Consider the following 15906-nt stretch of genomic DNA (forward strand, 5'->3'; position numbering starts at 1 on the left):
ATATTTACAGTTACATGTTTATGGCCTGTTTTATTTACGCTGTTATAGATCTCTCTGCACCATATATATTTGTGTGTGTGTGTGTGTGTGTGTGTGTGTGTGTGTGTGTGTGTTTGTGTATATATATGCGTGTGCGTGTGCGTGCGTGTGTGTGTGTATATATATGTGTGTGCGTGTGCGTGTGTGTGTGTATTTATATATAAATGTTTATCTGAATGGAGATGCGTTTGTCTTACAAAGGATTATATTACAGAACACCTGAATGGGGCAACATGTTATTTTCCACTCCGTCCCGTCAGACCTTTTATTTACGCCGTTATAGATCTCGCTGCACCATATGTGTGTGTGTGTGTGTGTGTGTGTGTGTGTGTGTGTGTGTGTGTGTGTGTGTGTGTGTGTGTGTGTGTGTTTGTGAACACCTGAATGGGGCAACATGTTATTTTCCACTGTCCAGTCAGACCGTGTGGAAAGTTTGGAAAGGCCTGTGTGTGTGTCTGTAGTTTGGACAGGCCTGTGTGTGTGTGTGTGTGTGTGTGTGTGTGTGTGTGTGTGTGTGTGTAGCTTGGACAGGCCTGTGTGTGTGTGTGTGTGTGTGTGTGTGTGTGTGTGTGTAGTTTGGACAGGCCTGTGTGTGTGTGTGTGTGTGTGTGTGTGTGTGTGTGTGTGTGTGTGTGTGTGTGTGTGTGTGTAGCTTGGACAGGCCTGTGTGTGTGTGTGTGTGTGTGTGTGTGTGTGTGTGTGTGTGTGTGTGTGTGTGTGTGTGTGTGTGTGTGTGTGTGTGTGTGTGTGTGTGTGTGTGTGTGTAGCTTGGACAGGCCTGTGTGTGTGTGTGTGTGTGTGTGTGTGTGTGTGTGTGTGTGTGTGTGTGTGTGTGTGTGTGTGTGTGTGTGTGTGTGTGTGTGTAGCTTGGACAGGCCTGTGTGTTTACTGCACTGCTGGAAATGAGGTCATACAGCGGAGGAAATAAGTCTTTGAACACCTGCCGATTTCGCAAGTTAGGCCACTTGCAAAGAAATGTTTAATCTATAATAATGGTAGGTGTATTTTTAACAGTGAGAAATAGAATATCAACCAAAAAATGTGTCTGGAATGGAAAGGTCAGAGGTCAAAGGTCATGTGACGCCTCCTGGAGGCGTGGCCTGAGCAGAGGGACTGAGTCTGTGACCTCATGACCTCATGTCAAGGCTGCTGGAGACGCTGCTCCTGCTTTGGATCTGCGTTTGGTGACGTGTGTGTGTGTGTGTGTGTGTGTGTGTGTGTTTTTGTGTGTGTGTGTGTGTGTGTGTTTGTCTGCAGGGCTGGAAGTGTTCATCCCTACTGGTGACCGATCTCGCTTCAGGGAAATGACATCATCGCTGACGGGCGGCAGCCACAACCAAGACAACCAGCCATCAGGTACGTCTTATGCACACATACACATACACACACACACTGACATCAGGTTCGTCTTATGCACACACTGACATCAGGTACGTCTTATGCACACACACACACACACACACACACACACACCTGCACAAATACACCCATCTGCACAGGCACACAAACACATAAACACACACTATCCGCTAGCTCAGGGTTTCCCAAAGTGTGGTGCGCGCACCCCTGGGGGTGCGTGAGCTGCCTCTAGGGGGTGCGCGAGAGGAAAAATGTAATGGTGGTCTAATGGTCTAATAATACATATTTTATGTAATTTTCAAAAATGTAAGTAGGATTTTTCACAAAAAGAAACCATGAATTATAAAAATTCCCTTTGTAAGATTTTAATTTGAAATATAAAGACGTACAATTTAATATGCACTTCAGCTCCTGCCGCCAGACTGTCTTGTAGTACACACTAGCTAGCCCTTGCATATGCCGCTAACGTCAGCTAACTTCATTCATTCAGCAACATTCACGCAAATATGCTTTACTGGCTAAAATTGGGGAAGCTGTCAGGTGGGAGAGATTCCGCTAGAAAAAAAAGAATTGCCGTCATTTTAGTTTTCATTTTCCAGACATTTTAATGCTAAGCCGGTCAAATATCTATTAGGCTACTGCTTCTAAATGAGCCTATTAAATACAACTTACGGCAGGCTATGTAGCTTTAAGAGTCGTGTAGAGATCAGGTCGTGTAGAATGCAACATGTTTATTTGCCGAAGTTTACAATGAAAAAAAAACAACAACATGAATGTCTGATGCACCTTTTAGCCAAGGGAACGTCACTCCATTCCGACCTAAACGCCCGAGACTTCGGCCTTTTCTATGAACATATAGCCTATGGCTTCAGGTAGGCTATTACTGTTTCATTCCCATCAGACGGTTCGCCCTAATTAGTTGCGTTTGGCCTCCGAAAAAAGCTTAATAGTCTGCTTGGCCATGTTTGATCCTTCTCGCTCAGTTCACTATAACCAACGGTTTGCGCTTTATTTAAAATGCAGCATGCGTGTTATTTAATTACTTTCAAACGGCAGATAAGCCTGTTCATTTAAAACATAATAAGGGCAGGGGATGTTTGCTTTATAAGCCTAAATATTAGGGCTATTCTCAAATGACCGACGGACACTTGTTATGGTGGGTGTTCACTGCAACTTTAGGCTGCCCCAGACAGCAAATTAAATAAAATGAAAGAAACTTGGCAATATCTTTGGTCGTGGCGCTCAAAACGTCCTGTGTCAGACTGAGAGAGAGAGGCTCAAAACGCCCTTAGTGACACTGAGAGAGGCTCAAAACGTCTCATGTCTTGTGAGAGAGGCTCAAAACGTTGGTCATATGTCACACTGGTTCGAAGAGGCTTTGAGAGGCTCAAAACGTACTTAGTCACACTGAGAGAGGCTCGAAACGTCCTTAGTCACACTGAGAGAGGCTCGAAACGTCCTTAGTCACACTGAGACTGGCAGACTGGCAGCCGGTGAACCGAAACGCACCAGTCAGTCTGGAATTGTTGTGACGCTAAACACGTTATTTTCCGTGTGCCAAAACTAAAATCCATCTGTTAGACCAGGGGTGGGCAAACTTTTTGACTCGCGGGCCACAATGGGTTCTAAATTTTGTCAGAGGGGCCGGGCCAGGAACAGATGGATGGAGTGTTTGTGTGAACTAATATAAATGACATGTAAAAATCATCACATGAAAGGATTTGGCCTTTAACAGGTAGCAAAGCATTTTATTTGCAAGGCAATTTAACAAATTGCACGAACATGACCAATACAAAAACATGTCGTAACGTGACTGATCAAACATCATGAAAACATCTGAGGCCTGCGCCCAAACCAATTACCTCACTTTAACTTCTTTATTATTTACATTTACAGGTTAGAGCAGCCACGCAGGCTCTGTGCGGCATAGAGCTGCAACGATAAGTCAACGACGTCGATTGTGAAAAATGGACGACGTGGATTTTCATAGTCGACGCGTCATTTCATTAAAAGGGCCGGATTAAAAAGCCCAACGGGCCGTACTTTGCCCATGTCTGTGTTAGACGGTAAAAAAAAACCTCAGGGCCTGTATGTGTGGAAAGAAGACAAAGCAAAAGCAAAGAAACGCTGCAGGCGCCGTGTCTCAAAACCATGGCGTTTTAAGAATTATGACAGACCAACCGACACTAATAGACTCAGAACATCACCTCACCTCACCTCCTATCAACCCCGCTGACCTGGCATGAACTCCCCTTAATCATCTTAAACATCCCCTTTATCAAATTAAAAGTTTTAATCAAACAGTGTCTTAACTAACACACATAGATCACATGACAAATAAAGTATATAATCATGTGAAAACAAATATACAATGAAATAGAAATAAAATGTTAATGCTTGTTCATCACAAAACCAACTATTCGGCCAAGACACTGCCAACATTCCACCGAAACTGACGCACTGAATCATCGTACGATTATCATAAATGAATCTGCTCAACTGTGCAGAAGTTCAGGCTACGCTAAGCTAAGCAGAGCAGAGCTGTCAGACTGAGATCATAACGCACTGTACTGACATGTTCATTAGAAAGGGACTATGAGGCAGTTCCGTTTAAAATGCTACTATGCTATGACGAGGCCAAGATGATGAATCACCTTATGTGAGCCAGCTGGTTAGTCATCAATTACTACTATCATTCACGAATATGGGACACACAGCATTTGCATATTTTTTTATTTTTTTTTTAAACGGTTCTGCTTTCTTGCTGATGGCCATTATGGGAGAGTGTTACCCAATGTTTCCTGTAAGTGACATAAGACAAGACACACTCCGACGAGAAGCCAACAGCCGCTGAACTCTTCTTCTACACACACTCACACACACCACACATCACACACACACACACACACACACACACACACACACACTCCGACGAGAAGCCAACAGCCGCTGACACCATGATCTCTTCTGCTTCTGTTTCCTGCAGCCTCCGGCGAGACGAAGGGGAAATCCCAATCCAAGATCTCCGCCTTCTTCACGGGCCCAAGATAGCGACTGACTGACTAGCTGACATCCTTGTTTTGCATTTTCTTGTGATCTGTATAGTGAGTGTTTTGTATGTTGTAATGTTGAATGTAAGAAGCATCATGCCAATGTTATTTTATATAATGATACAAAATTTAATTAAAGGTTTTATGTTAAATTTTTGCTATTTTCATTCAGTCCAGATGACGTGTGTGTGGGGGTGTGTGTGTGTGTAATGTGCGTGTGTCAATATTGATGATGATGATGATGATGATGATAATAATAATAATTACTGTACATTTGTGTACAAATCCCTCATGGTGGGTGTTCACTGCAATTTTAGGCTGCCCCAGGCAGCAGATGAAAGAACGTGAAAGAAACTTGGCAATATCTTTGGTCGTGGCGTTCAATACGTCCTGTGTCAGACTGAGAGAGGCTCAAAACGTCCTTAGTCACGCTGTGAGAGAGGGCTTAGAACGTGTGTGTGTGTGTTGTGTATTGATGTGTACCAGAATGGTATTGAATGATATTGATTAGGTGAGGAGTTCACTGTCCTTGCGAGGCCAAATAAACATATGTGTTTTCCAAACCAGTCTTTCTCGGAAACAGCACATGCCATATACATTCCCGTCACTTCTTATCTCCACCTGAATCCCAGTTTTGGCAATACCACTGAACATGAATATAACAAAACCACTGAGAATAACAATGCCACTGAATATGAATAGAACAATGCCAATGAATATGAATAGAACAATACCACAGAATATGATGGTACGTTTGTATAATCAGTAAAACGATGAAACGATTCCTTTCAAGTCTTTCAATGCCCTTATTTGCCCCCAGGTCCCTGCCTTTTATGTCCTGCTACCAGGGATACCTTGTCAGATAACCCTTGTCGGTTGTTTGTTTAAAAAGGGTCATACTGCTTTGTCCCACAATGACTCATTTCATGGAAATGGCATGACCAGGCTTGCCAACAAACCACTTTAACTCAGACTCGAAGTTAAGTGACTGGTCCATTATGGACCTGTGAGTCAATGGTACTGCATCTCTCCCGGCTCCTGGATCATAATGAAATAAAGGTTTTATGTTTAATTTTTGCTATTTTCATTCAGTCCAGATGACTGGGGTGTGTGTGTGTGTGTGTGTGTGTGTGTGTGTGTGTGGTGTATTGATGTGTACAAGAAGTTAAACACAGGTCAGGTCTGGATCATTATGACCGGAGGTTAACCTGTGTTGACTGGCTTGGTTTGAATTGACAAAAGAAGGGTCACGCACTCTCCCCCTAGAGCCGGCTACCAGAGAGGCCCGGCATAGTGCGGATCAAAGACTCACTGATTGGCTGATAGGGGTGGAAGCTTCCTGATTGGTTCATAGAGATGCCCCCCGCCAAAGCGTATTACAGACTAAAGCTGCAGCCCATGATTGGCCAGGCTAAACAATTCCAGGGATGTTGCCTTCGAAGCAATAACAACTCTAGGAAACGAGCTCTGGGACTCCCCATTCTGACAAAAGGTTGTTGAAATAAGAGCTGAACAGCTAATCTGACATTCATTAGCTGCTGAGCTCTTATTTCAACAACCTTTTGTCAGAATTGCTGTCTGTGCCTTTAAAGAACCCTGGGGAGTCCCAGAGCTCGTTTCATAGAGTCGTTACTTATTTCTGAGGTAGCTATGAGGTTATATAGAAAGTTTAGGAGTGTGAGGAGGTGAATTCCCCCCCTTCTCAAAATGGAGAGAGACTTTACTCACATTACCCGCCAGCAGCAAAGAGAGACATTGGACTCACACACACACACACACGCCTATTCATGTATGCCCTGGCTACCCTTCCTATGCGGCTGTTTACATTGTTGGCTGTGTGAGAGTTGGCGCGGGTTCAGGGGATAACTCGTTTACGTGGAACAGAAAGCATTCAAACCACCATTGTCATCGTTCACCCGTTCATTATCATCATACCCACTATATCAACGTCCAATTTACACCCTGTCTCCATATACAACCCCTGGATAATTCATACATACAGTTACTCACACTCTCACCCAGCCCTCCTGTCCTGCTGCTCGTGTGTGTGTGTGTGTGTGTGTGTGTGTGTGTGGTATACGGAAGTACGCGCCGCTGAGGAGCGGTATTTCTCCATGTCCCACAGGGGAGGGAGAGGGGAGTTGTCTTGGGGGGTGTTAGATGTTACCTTTGATATGTATGTATGTATGTATGTATGGTATGTATGTATGTATGTCAAAACATTGTAATCTATGGTTTTGGGTGCATTGGTGGCGGGCTTATGTATTTGATAATGCAACATATTATGTATACTATAGAACTTATGTGGGGGGGGGGTTACCCCACTGAAATGTTTGGGTCCAATTGGGGGCTGATTGGACCTATTTAGCCCAATGGGAAGTATGTGTCAAAGTCAAAGTGTTTATTGTTGCATGCACCAAATTGCTTCAGCACAGCAAAATTCTTAAGACTTGGCCAGCATCATCATCTACGCAGTAGATGTCATACAGATAACAAGTGACAAAATAACATATAACTCTACAACACTTTAACAATAAAAAATATGACATATATATTAACATACAGCAATTTAAAGGGTGCCCTTATTCCTTCAGGGTGGTGGAAGAGGTGGAGTACTTACCTGATGTGAGGTGAGGAAATTGCTGAGAATACGGTTAGACTAATTTTGAGTTCTGTTGGAGTACTTTTTTACTATTCATGTTTGTTTTGTGTACCTGTTTCTGTCCTTGGAGAGAATCAACTGGTTGAATAAACATACATTTTTCTAAGAAAGCCGACTCCTGCACTATGTTTTTTTTCCAACTTCACCCAAACGTGGGATGGCCGCCTCGGTCCCTCACATTTGGTGGCACCGGTGTGATTGTGCGTCGACAGAGACACTGGAACGAACCCTTAAGAACCAGGAGAAGGACTCCTCTAAGCAGGAGCAGCACTGGAGGAGTGTCCAGCTCCAGTTAAACCAGTTCCAGCTCCAGTTAAACCAGTTCCAGCTCCAGTTAAACCAGTTCCAGCACCAGTTAAACCAGTTCCAGCTCCAGTTAAACCAGTTCCAGCACCAGTTAAACCAGTTCCAGCTCCAGTTAAACCAGTTCCAGCTCCAGTTAAACCAGTTCCAGCTCCAGTTAAACCAGTTCCAGCACCAGTTAAACCAGTTCCAGCTCCAGTTAAACCAGTTCCAGCTCCAGTTAAACCAGTTCCAGCTCCGGGAGGAGTTTGAGGAAGAGAGAAGGAGTGAACGGCAACAACCACCGGAGAGCCCGCCTTCATCTCCACCTTGGCCTCAGTGTGCAGATCACATCCAGCCAGCAGTGGCAGCAGCAGCACCAACGCCCTGGGCCAGAACAGCCATTCCCAGGCAGGGAGAAGGATGACAGAGCAGTATCTAACCACCTTCGAATGGCTGGGAACCGCTTATCGATGGCCAAGGGAAGACGGGGCAGTATTTCTGGATATCTCACGGGGGAAGCCGAAGTCAGAGAGCGCGGAACTGGCCCGACGAGGTCATCGGAACTTTTGTTTGCAGACAGGCCCCAGACCAGCAGCCAGAGGAGAAGTATGTCCAGAGGTAGGTCCTGCAGAATCCAAAAGCACAACATCAGTGACATCAACACCACACATCATAAACCTAGTACAGGGAATGGAAGTTCACACCAGGTACAGCAGTGCCAGTGTGCAAATGTACACATGCATAGTAAGTACTGCGTTGTTATGCGCATTAAGTGAACTACGTTACCCAGAATGCACTAGGCATACGGACTGTAGACTGATAGATACATGTTAGAGCAAAACCCACGTTGACCGTGTGACTATTATTTTAAAATGCACTACACGGCATAACAAGTACAGTGTGCCAATGTACAAGGTAGTGTGAGGAAGACAAAGCAAGTGCTATTTGCCATTAAGCATATCTGTAACACAAGGGATGGAGTATGAGTCTCAGTCCTACAACCCTGGGGGACCATAGCTCAGACTCCCTCTGGAGGTGACGGTCCTGGCAACATTACACAACATTTAGTCATTTAGCAGACGCTTTTATCCTAAGCAGCGGTGCAGGTGGGATTTTTAAACTGGGGGGGACGCTAACATCGCCTCATCAGCTGTGCAGAGTTATTAACTGATGCTAGTCGCCTTACGTAGGGAGAATGGTGGGGACGGATCGGGGTCACTATGAATCTGGGGGGGACATGTCCCCCCCCGTCCCCAGTGCTATCTGCGACCCTGATCCAAAACGACTTACAAGGATGCATACACATTTTACATTTTACACTGATGACACACTGCACATCAGGAGCAATTAGGGGTTCAGTGTCTTGCTCAAGGAAGCTTCGACAAGGAATCAACTAGCAACCTTCTGATTACTAAACGACTTCTCTACCTCCTGTACCACTGTCAGCCCCCTAAAGACAATATAGCATAGAGCCTGCCTGTTATATGTGTCCAATACTTGGCATGACTTCCCCTGGGATCTTGCTGGCCATATTAATAAGATCTCCAAAGGTGTTGTTTTAACTGGACAAATGTAGGTTTCAAAATCACTCTGCAATAAAAAAGTAATTGAATGAACGGTCTGTAAAAGAGTCATTTCCTCAGCAGAAATCAGTCTTCACTGGACCCTTTCAGAGGTAACATCAGGGACATGCGCAGGAGTGTGCTAAGGTTGCTTAAGCAACTGCCCGTTTGCCCGCTTCGACTGAAGTTGCCCATCCGAAGGAAATAAGTTGCCCTCCGAGGGATATACTTATACATATTTGCATTCCAATGACGGGGGAGCGGCAGAGGCGGGTAGTGACAGTATAAAATTATAGTGTGAAAATTTGCGATTACATGTCGGGGGCGTGGCAGCTGTGGTTAGTGACAGTATAAAATGAAATTGCAAAAATTTGCAATTACATGTCGGGGCGTGACAGCTGTGGTTAGTGACAGTATAAAATGATATTGCAAAAGTGTGCGATTACATGTCGGGGGCGTGGCAGCTGTGGTTAGTGACAGTATAAAATGATATTGCAAAAGTGTGCGATTATATGTCGGGGGCGTGGCAGCTGTGGTTAGTGACAGTATAAAATTATATTGCAAAAAATTGCGATTACATGTCGGGGGCGTGGCAGCTGCGGTGAACAAAATACTGTGTTGCCCCTTTTTTCCAGGGCAGAGCAACAGAGCAACTGCCCTTAAAAATTCCTGTGCACGTCCCTGGGTAACATCAATTCAAGCAATGAGTTCTCCTTCCTGGTTGCATCTAATCTGGGGTCCTCTATCCGCAAGACCAGTTCGCACGAAACCCCCGTAATCCGTGGCTCTATGATAGTATTCGTGCAGTACAGACACACACACCTGTCACCCGTGGCTCACTGATAGTTGTGAAGTACACACACACACACACACCCATCACCCTTGGCTCACTGATAGTATTTGTGAATTACACACACACACACACACAAGTACACACACGTTTTAGTTTTTTTCCATTTATCTCCTGGTCTGTTTTTTTTATGTTTTGTAAGTGGGACAAAGGCATCTGCTCAATACTGTAACCATAACAAAGGATTCGAGATTAGGCTCTCTGCCAGCAGGTGTGGCTGCAATATGCATCACAAATCATTGAGCTACAGGGCTGCCTCCCACCATGTGCTTTGGGTCGTCATCAGTGGTCGTAAATGATAACCAGTTTCCTTTGTTATGAACCTGGTGACAACATTAAACTATGTTTTTGTTGGTGATAAGACTGTTATTGATAAGATAAGACCGTTATACGGTTATTTACCAAAACGATAGAATACATTCCTCCTCAATTTATCTTCTTAATTTATGTTTAAGAAGAAAACGGTCTTCACTCAAATAGAAATTGAAAGTTGCAGGTGTTGCGGGGCAACCCATTACCTGTGCCATACTTCCCCTCTCCCTCTAACATAGAATTCGAGATTAGGCTCTCTGCAAGCAGGTGTGGCTGCAATATTCATCACAAATCATAGAGCTACAGGGCTGAGTCTCACCCTCTGCTTTGGGTCGTCATCAGTGGTTGTAAATGATCACCAGTTTCCTTTGTTATGAACCTGCACCCGTATGTACCCGTCAACCATACTTCCCCTCACCAAAGGTCATGGTAGCTCACTATAGCTATAAATCCTGTGTTCTTCCTGTTCACTATATGGTCTTCCCTTCACAAAATGTCATGTTTACTTACTTAGTGCTATGTTCTTCTCTTTTATTATTATATGTTCTTCCCCTTGTGGTAACTAGAGCTATATGTATTAGTTGCTCCGTGAGAGTTATGTGTTTCACTGAGGTTATGTGGCTATGATCCCATGTCCTTTGTGTTTATTATGCCCCCTTTGCTCAATCAGCTGATGAGGAATGTCCTATAGGCATATACGTTAAATAATACTAAAAGCACCAAACCCACCCATTCAAACATTAGTTCAAGGAACAGTGAGACATGCAGTACAACAGAGCACAGCTCAGCAGTGAGTTATAATCAATGTGTCAGTATAAAATAAGATGCCGTTAAAACGGGTGAACTTCTTTAAAAAGATTCTGGGATGGAATCCAGTTTGTAATGCTGCCCCACATCGTTTTAAACTGTCACTAACCAGAACTGACAATAATTTGTTTTATTTAGATTTATATCGGTTTGCAGTCGTATAAACCCAATATCTCAAAAATACTATATGTCTGTTTCTATCCCTCTGCCTAATAGGTTGTAGGAGTGACTGTTGTTTGTATTTTGTGTGCGGTGGATTAGCATTTGTCCCAGATCCGATTTTAAAAAGAAAATCCGTATGAGAGAATGAGTGGGGTTGAGGGGTTGAATTAGGCTTTGGATGTCTGTTGCTATCCCACTGCTATACCAGCGGAAAATAACAGACAAAACTTAAATTAAATTAAATTAAATTAAATTTTATTTGTATAGCGCCATAACAATACAATTGCCTCTAGGCGCTTAACAGAGCCTAGACCCCCTTAGTGCATGCACAATGGCAACAGGGGCAAGAAAAAACTCCCTGTTAGGCAGAAAGAAACCTTAAGCAGAACCACGGCACATAAGGGGGGACACATCTGCTTGAGGTCGGCCGGGTGGAGATAGGAAGGGGGGAAGGGGTGGGGTTGTGTGGAAGAAGAGGAAAGGAAGCAACATAGTATGTATACAGACATCCGGTGGTAAATACATGATACAGGCAAGACCAGTTTACTGTACTAATAGGGTTACTGTTACAGGGGTAGGGGACGTAGGGACAGAGAAACATTTCAGTGGTGGCAATAATGTATATTGTATGTAAATGCTAGCATAGGGTATGGGGTAGAGTAAGTGTACGGGCGGCAATGCAGTGGCGGTGGGTGCAATTTGCCGAGGGTTTCTCCAGGTAGACCAGGTGGAGAGACTACAGCAGCGTCCCATCGGGAGATAGTCTTGATTAGTAGGGAATGAAAAGGGAAAGAAAAGGAAGAAGGTGAGTGGGTAGAGTTCAGCTGTCCATGTGCGCAGCGTAGATGACAAAGCAAGTCACTTATTTGTATGAGTCACTTCAAATAGGAGGTATCTGTCTCTGATGCCCAACACTACTTTCCATTATTAAAAAAACACAAAAATGGTGTCTTTGATAGGTCATTCATTTTTAGACGATGAGAGTGCGTGACAAAGCAATGAGGGTGCATGACGAAGTAGAATCTTGCATGACAAACACCGTCTGTTTCCTAATTCTAAAATTCCATTTAGTTAGCTACATGCTGAATATAAAAATGCGCAGAATATAGCCTACTCAAACTAAATGTTTTGTGATCTGCAAAAACCAGTTGAATGTTTCTCCACAATCTATTACATTACCACTATAATTAAGGTTATCCACTGCAAACAACAATAAATAATCGTCAGTTGCAAACTACAACGTAAAGGGAAAGCTGTTCAGGCTTGACTGCCACCTTCCCCAAATTAGTTCACGTAAACCATGAACATAAGTCGGACTCGAACGTTGTCATAGTTGGTATGTTTTGAGCATATAAGGCTCGTAACCTGAATGGAGCAGGGTATGGTGTGGCCAATTATATGAATTATATGTGGTCATTATAGTAAGGTGACCATATTTCTGAGACAAATTCCGGGGACATTTTCCGTTCGGACACATAAACACCTCCAAAACAGTGTAATATTCTATATATAGGGCCTATGTTTGTAAACGAAAAACAGGGACTGTCCACGGAAACCTGATTATATAGGGTCCGAAAAAAATAAATGCCGACGGGACGAACAGGGCCCCGACCATAATATTAAACTATGTTTTTGTTGGTGATAAGACCGTTATACGGTTACTGATAAGATGATACCGTTATACGGTTAGGCTACTTGTCAAAACGATAGAATATATTCATCCTAAATACATTTGTTTCTGCTAAGAATAAATAGTTATTCACGCAAAAGACCTTGCGGAGAAACCCATTACCTGTTGACTTCAAATTACGATGACTTTCCTTTATGTTAAAGGACCGGACTACTTGCGAAATTATATGAAAGATGTGAATTAGAAGCACAAATCCCGTTGCCAATGACAGCTGTCATTAAGTTTTTCGCAGCTGTCAGACCACCTAATGTTGGGGTGAAAATCAGACCACCTAATGTTGGGGTGGCCCATTCAAATCAACGGAACTTTTGGGAACATTCTGATGAGCCGTTTAATAAAGGACCATATTCACGTTGGCACTAACGCCGTTTCATGCGTTTAGTCTGTGGAAATCTGTCGGACTCAGACGCTGGCTACTTGCAAACTTCAAATCAGGTTTAACTCAAGTTTTAGAGTTGGAAACGTGTACAAGAAGAGGGAAGTTACATACGTAGTCTGTTACCATAACACAGATACGTGTGTCATTGACAGTTTTGGACGTTGTAAATTTGTGGTTCCCCTCACGTGAGCTAAGGACATCCCTGACGTAAAATATGTCAATAATGCTTAGGAAGGCTTGTTTTTACCTGAGTGGGTAGAGGATGAGTCATGGAATGATTGTCACTAGCCACCGTCAATTGAGTAGCCTACGTGTTGAATAAATATCGGTAGCCTCCCGGGAGTAGGTTATATTCTGGAGAGACACACGCGGTTACGCACATCAGCGAAGATGTTTATGGTGAGTTACCCATTCCGGGTAGGCTACACGGCGCAAATATTTGAAATATCAGAGAGACTGCTCTCATTTAAATGCATACTAATATATAGTAATTCATGTACATCTTGTATCTTTTTTAAGCATACTGAATCGTGTCTGGTGTGTATGCTAACAGTAATTTGCCTGCGTTTGAGACTTACGTATTTGTCTTGTTTCTGTTGCTCCTGTCGCAGATGTACGTTGCGATCCTCCTGGCAGCTCTCTCCGCTGTGCCATGCTCTGCACAGCACTCGGCTCACACGTATCCCTGGAAAGATGCAGCGACGGGTGAGGCAGTAACTTGCGACAAATGTCCGCCGGGGATGTTCGTGGGCGCCCACTGTTCGCGGCAAAAGCCCACCCTATGTCAGCCCTGTGGCGACTCTCAGTACACGGAGTTCTGGAACTACATAGAGGAATGCCTGGTGTGTGATTATGCTTGCTCTGAGGTCCAAGAAGAGGTCCATGCCTGTAACGCCACGCATAACCGGGTGTGCCGCTGCAAGGAGGGGTACTTCTCCACCTTCGACTTCTGCCTGAGGCACACCGTCTGCCCACCAGGGGAAGGAGTACAAACAGCAGGTAAGACACACACACACACACACACACACACACACACACACACACACACAGGCAGACCCCTGTCACTCACATATCTCTCATACACACACACATACACCCATGCTGCCTGTCAGGTGTTAAATGGTTCATTTCCAGTGACACACACACACACACACACAAACACACACACTCCTTCTGTTTAAAGGAGCCTTGGTTCAAGTGTTAATAGTGTTTAGTCTGTCTGTCTAGTATTAATGGTGTGTGTCAGACTGAGACACACACACACACACACACATATACGTGGTTGTTGGTGTGTGTTAACGGGGGCTGTCGTGTGTGTCAGGAACGCGGGAGCGTGACGTGGAGTGTGAGCTGTGTGAGGAGGGCTCCTTCTCCAACGTGTCCTCCAGCACTGCCGCCTGCCAGACCCACTCAGTGTGTGCTGACAACCAGACGCTCATCCCTGGAGACGACATCCACGACACCTTCTGCTCCTCCTGCAGGGCCAACAGCGTCCAGCCACGAGGTGAGTGACACTCCAGGCAGATAGAACCAGCATGGCTCCACCGGCCCACAACCGGCCCTCCTCTGAACCGGGTCCGGACCACAACCGCCTTAAGTCTGGCATGGGTCTGGACCACAACCGGCTTTAGTCTGAGCATGGGTCCATCAGGGACACATGATGTAGGCTCTGAGTGCAGGCAGACAGACTTCACTTTAAAGTTTTTGCTCATGGCAATATAAATATACTGTGCTCATGGCAATATAAATCACTGTGCTCATGGTAATATATAAATAATTGTTGACTGCTAGATGTCATAGCAGTGCTGACTCACTTTAAAGTGGTTGCCAATAGTAACGAAAGTCATAATTGTTGACAGCTCTGTTAAGCGCCTAGAAGTAATTGTATTGTTATGGCGCTATAAAAATAACATTGAATTGAATTGAATTGAATTGAATTGAATTGAATTGAATTGAATTGAATAGCAGTGCTGACTCATTTTAAAGTGTTTGCCAATAGTAATGAAAGTCATAATTGTTGACCGCTAGATGTCATAGCAGTGCTGACTCACTTTAAAGTGGTTGCCAATAGTAACGAAAGTCATCATCGTTGACCGCTTTGAGCCGTAGCCGAGCTTCCTCACTCTGTTGAGTTTCTGCTATATATGGTCTTGAGACACGAGTCTATCGTGGTCTTAGGCATGACATAAGTGTCTGAGTGTGTGTGTGTGTGTGTGTTCCTCTTTCAGACATTAAAGTGTGTAACCAGGAGATGGTGCGGTTTGTTCTGGGCCGGCTGCACACGGGTAAGCAGACCCAGAAGCTGCTGCGGGCTCTGAGGCGTGTGAACCGGGCTGGTTCCGCGGGCCTGGAGCTGTCGGCGCTGCTGGATGTTCTGGTAGGGAAGAAGAGCCCGTCAGGCCTGGAGGTTCTGCTGGACGCACTGGACCGAGCCCGGCTGCACCACCTACACCGCCTCGTCACCAAATGGTTCTCAGCGCAGGGCTCCATATAGCATTCATTCATATAGCTCTCATTCACTGTGTGTACAATACATGACATAATTAATGCGTAAGGAGATAAAAGAACATATTTTTTAATATTTTTTATGCTGCAGATAATATATTGAACACCTCAGTTAGATATAAAACCATATTTTTTTTATAAAATGTGCACTCCAAGTGGGACTTTCTTTGCCTCCCCGTTTGTTCTCTGTCTGTGTCTCTGTCTGTCTCTGTCTCTGTGTCTGTGTCTGTCTCTGTCTGTCTCT

At 44.4% G+C, this 15906-nt stretch overlaps 2 protein-coding genes across 2 annotated transcripts in view; both read left to right on the top strand.

Annotated features, from left to right (window-relative positions):
- rtel1 (regulator of telomere elongation helicase 1) overlaps positions 1-4449 on the top strand; it is a gene marked incomplete at both ends in the record, with an annotated part of 66695 nt that extends 62246 nt beyond the window's left edge. The window contains 2 exon segments of the mRNA XM_080833317.1: positions 1297-1395; positions 4385-4449. Of these exon segments, the coding sequence (XP_080689443.1) occupies positions 1297-1395; positions 4385-4449 (164 nt within the window).
- Positions 4450-13547: 9098 nt separating this feature from the next.
- LOC308361072 (tumor necrosis factor receptor superfamily member 6B-like) lies at positions 13548-15651 on the top strand (the record flags this gene model as incomplete). The annotated part of the gene is made up of 4 exons (XM_080833318.1): positions 13548-13556; positions 13769-14156; positions 14479-14661; positions 15386-15651. The coding sequence occupies 4 exons, from the start codon at positions 13548-13550 to the stop codon at positions 15649-15651; spliced, it is 846 nt and encodes a 281-aa protein (XP_080689444.1).
- Between the last annotated feature and the right edge of the window lie 255 nt (positions 15652-15906).

The sequence above is a fragment of the Sprattus sprattus genome, assembly GCF_963457725.1.
Source record: "Sprattus sprattus genome assembly, chromosome: 2".
NCBI lineage: Eukaryota > Metazoa > Chordata > Actinopteri > Clupeiformes > Clupeidae > Sprattus > Sprattus sprattus.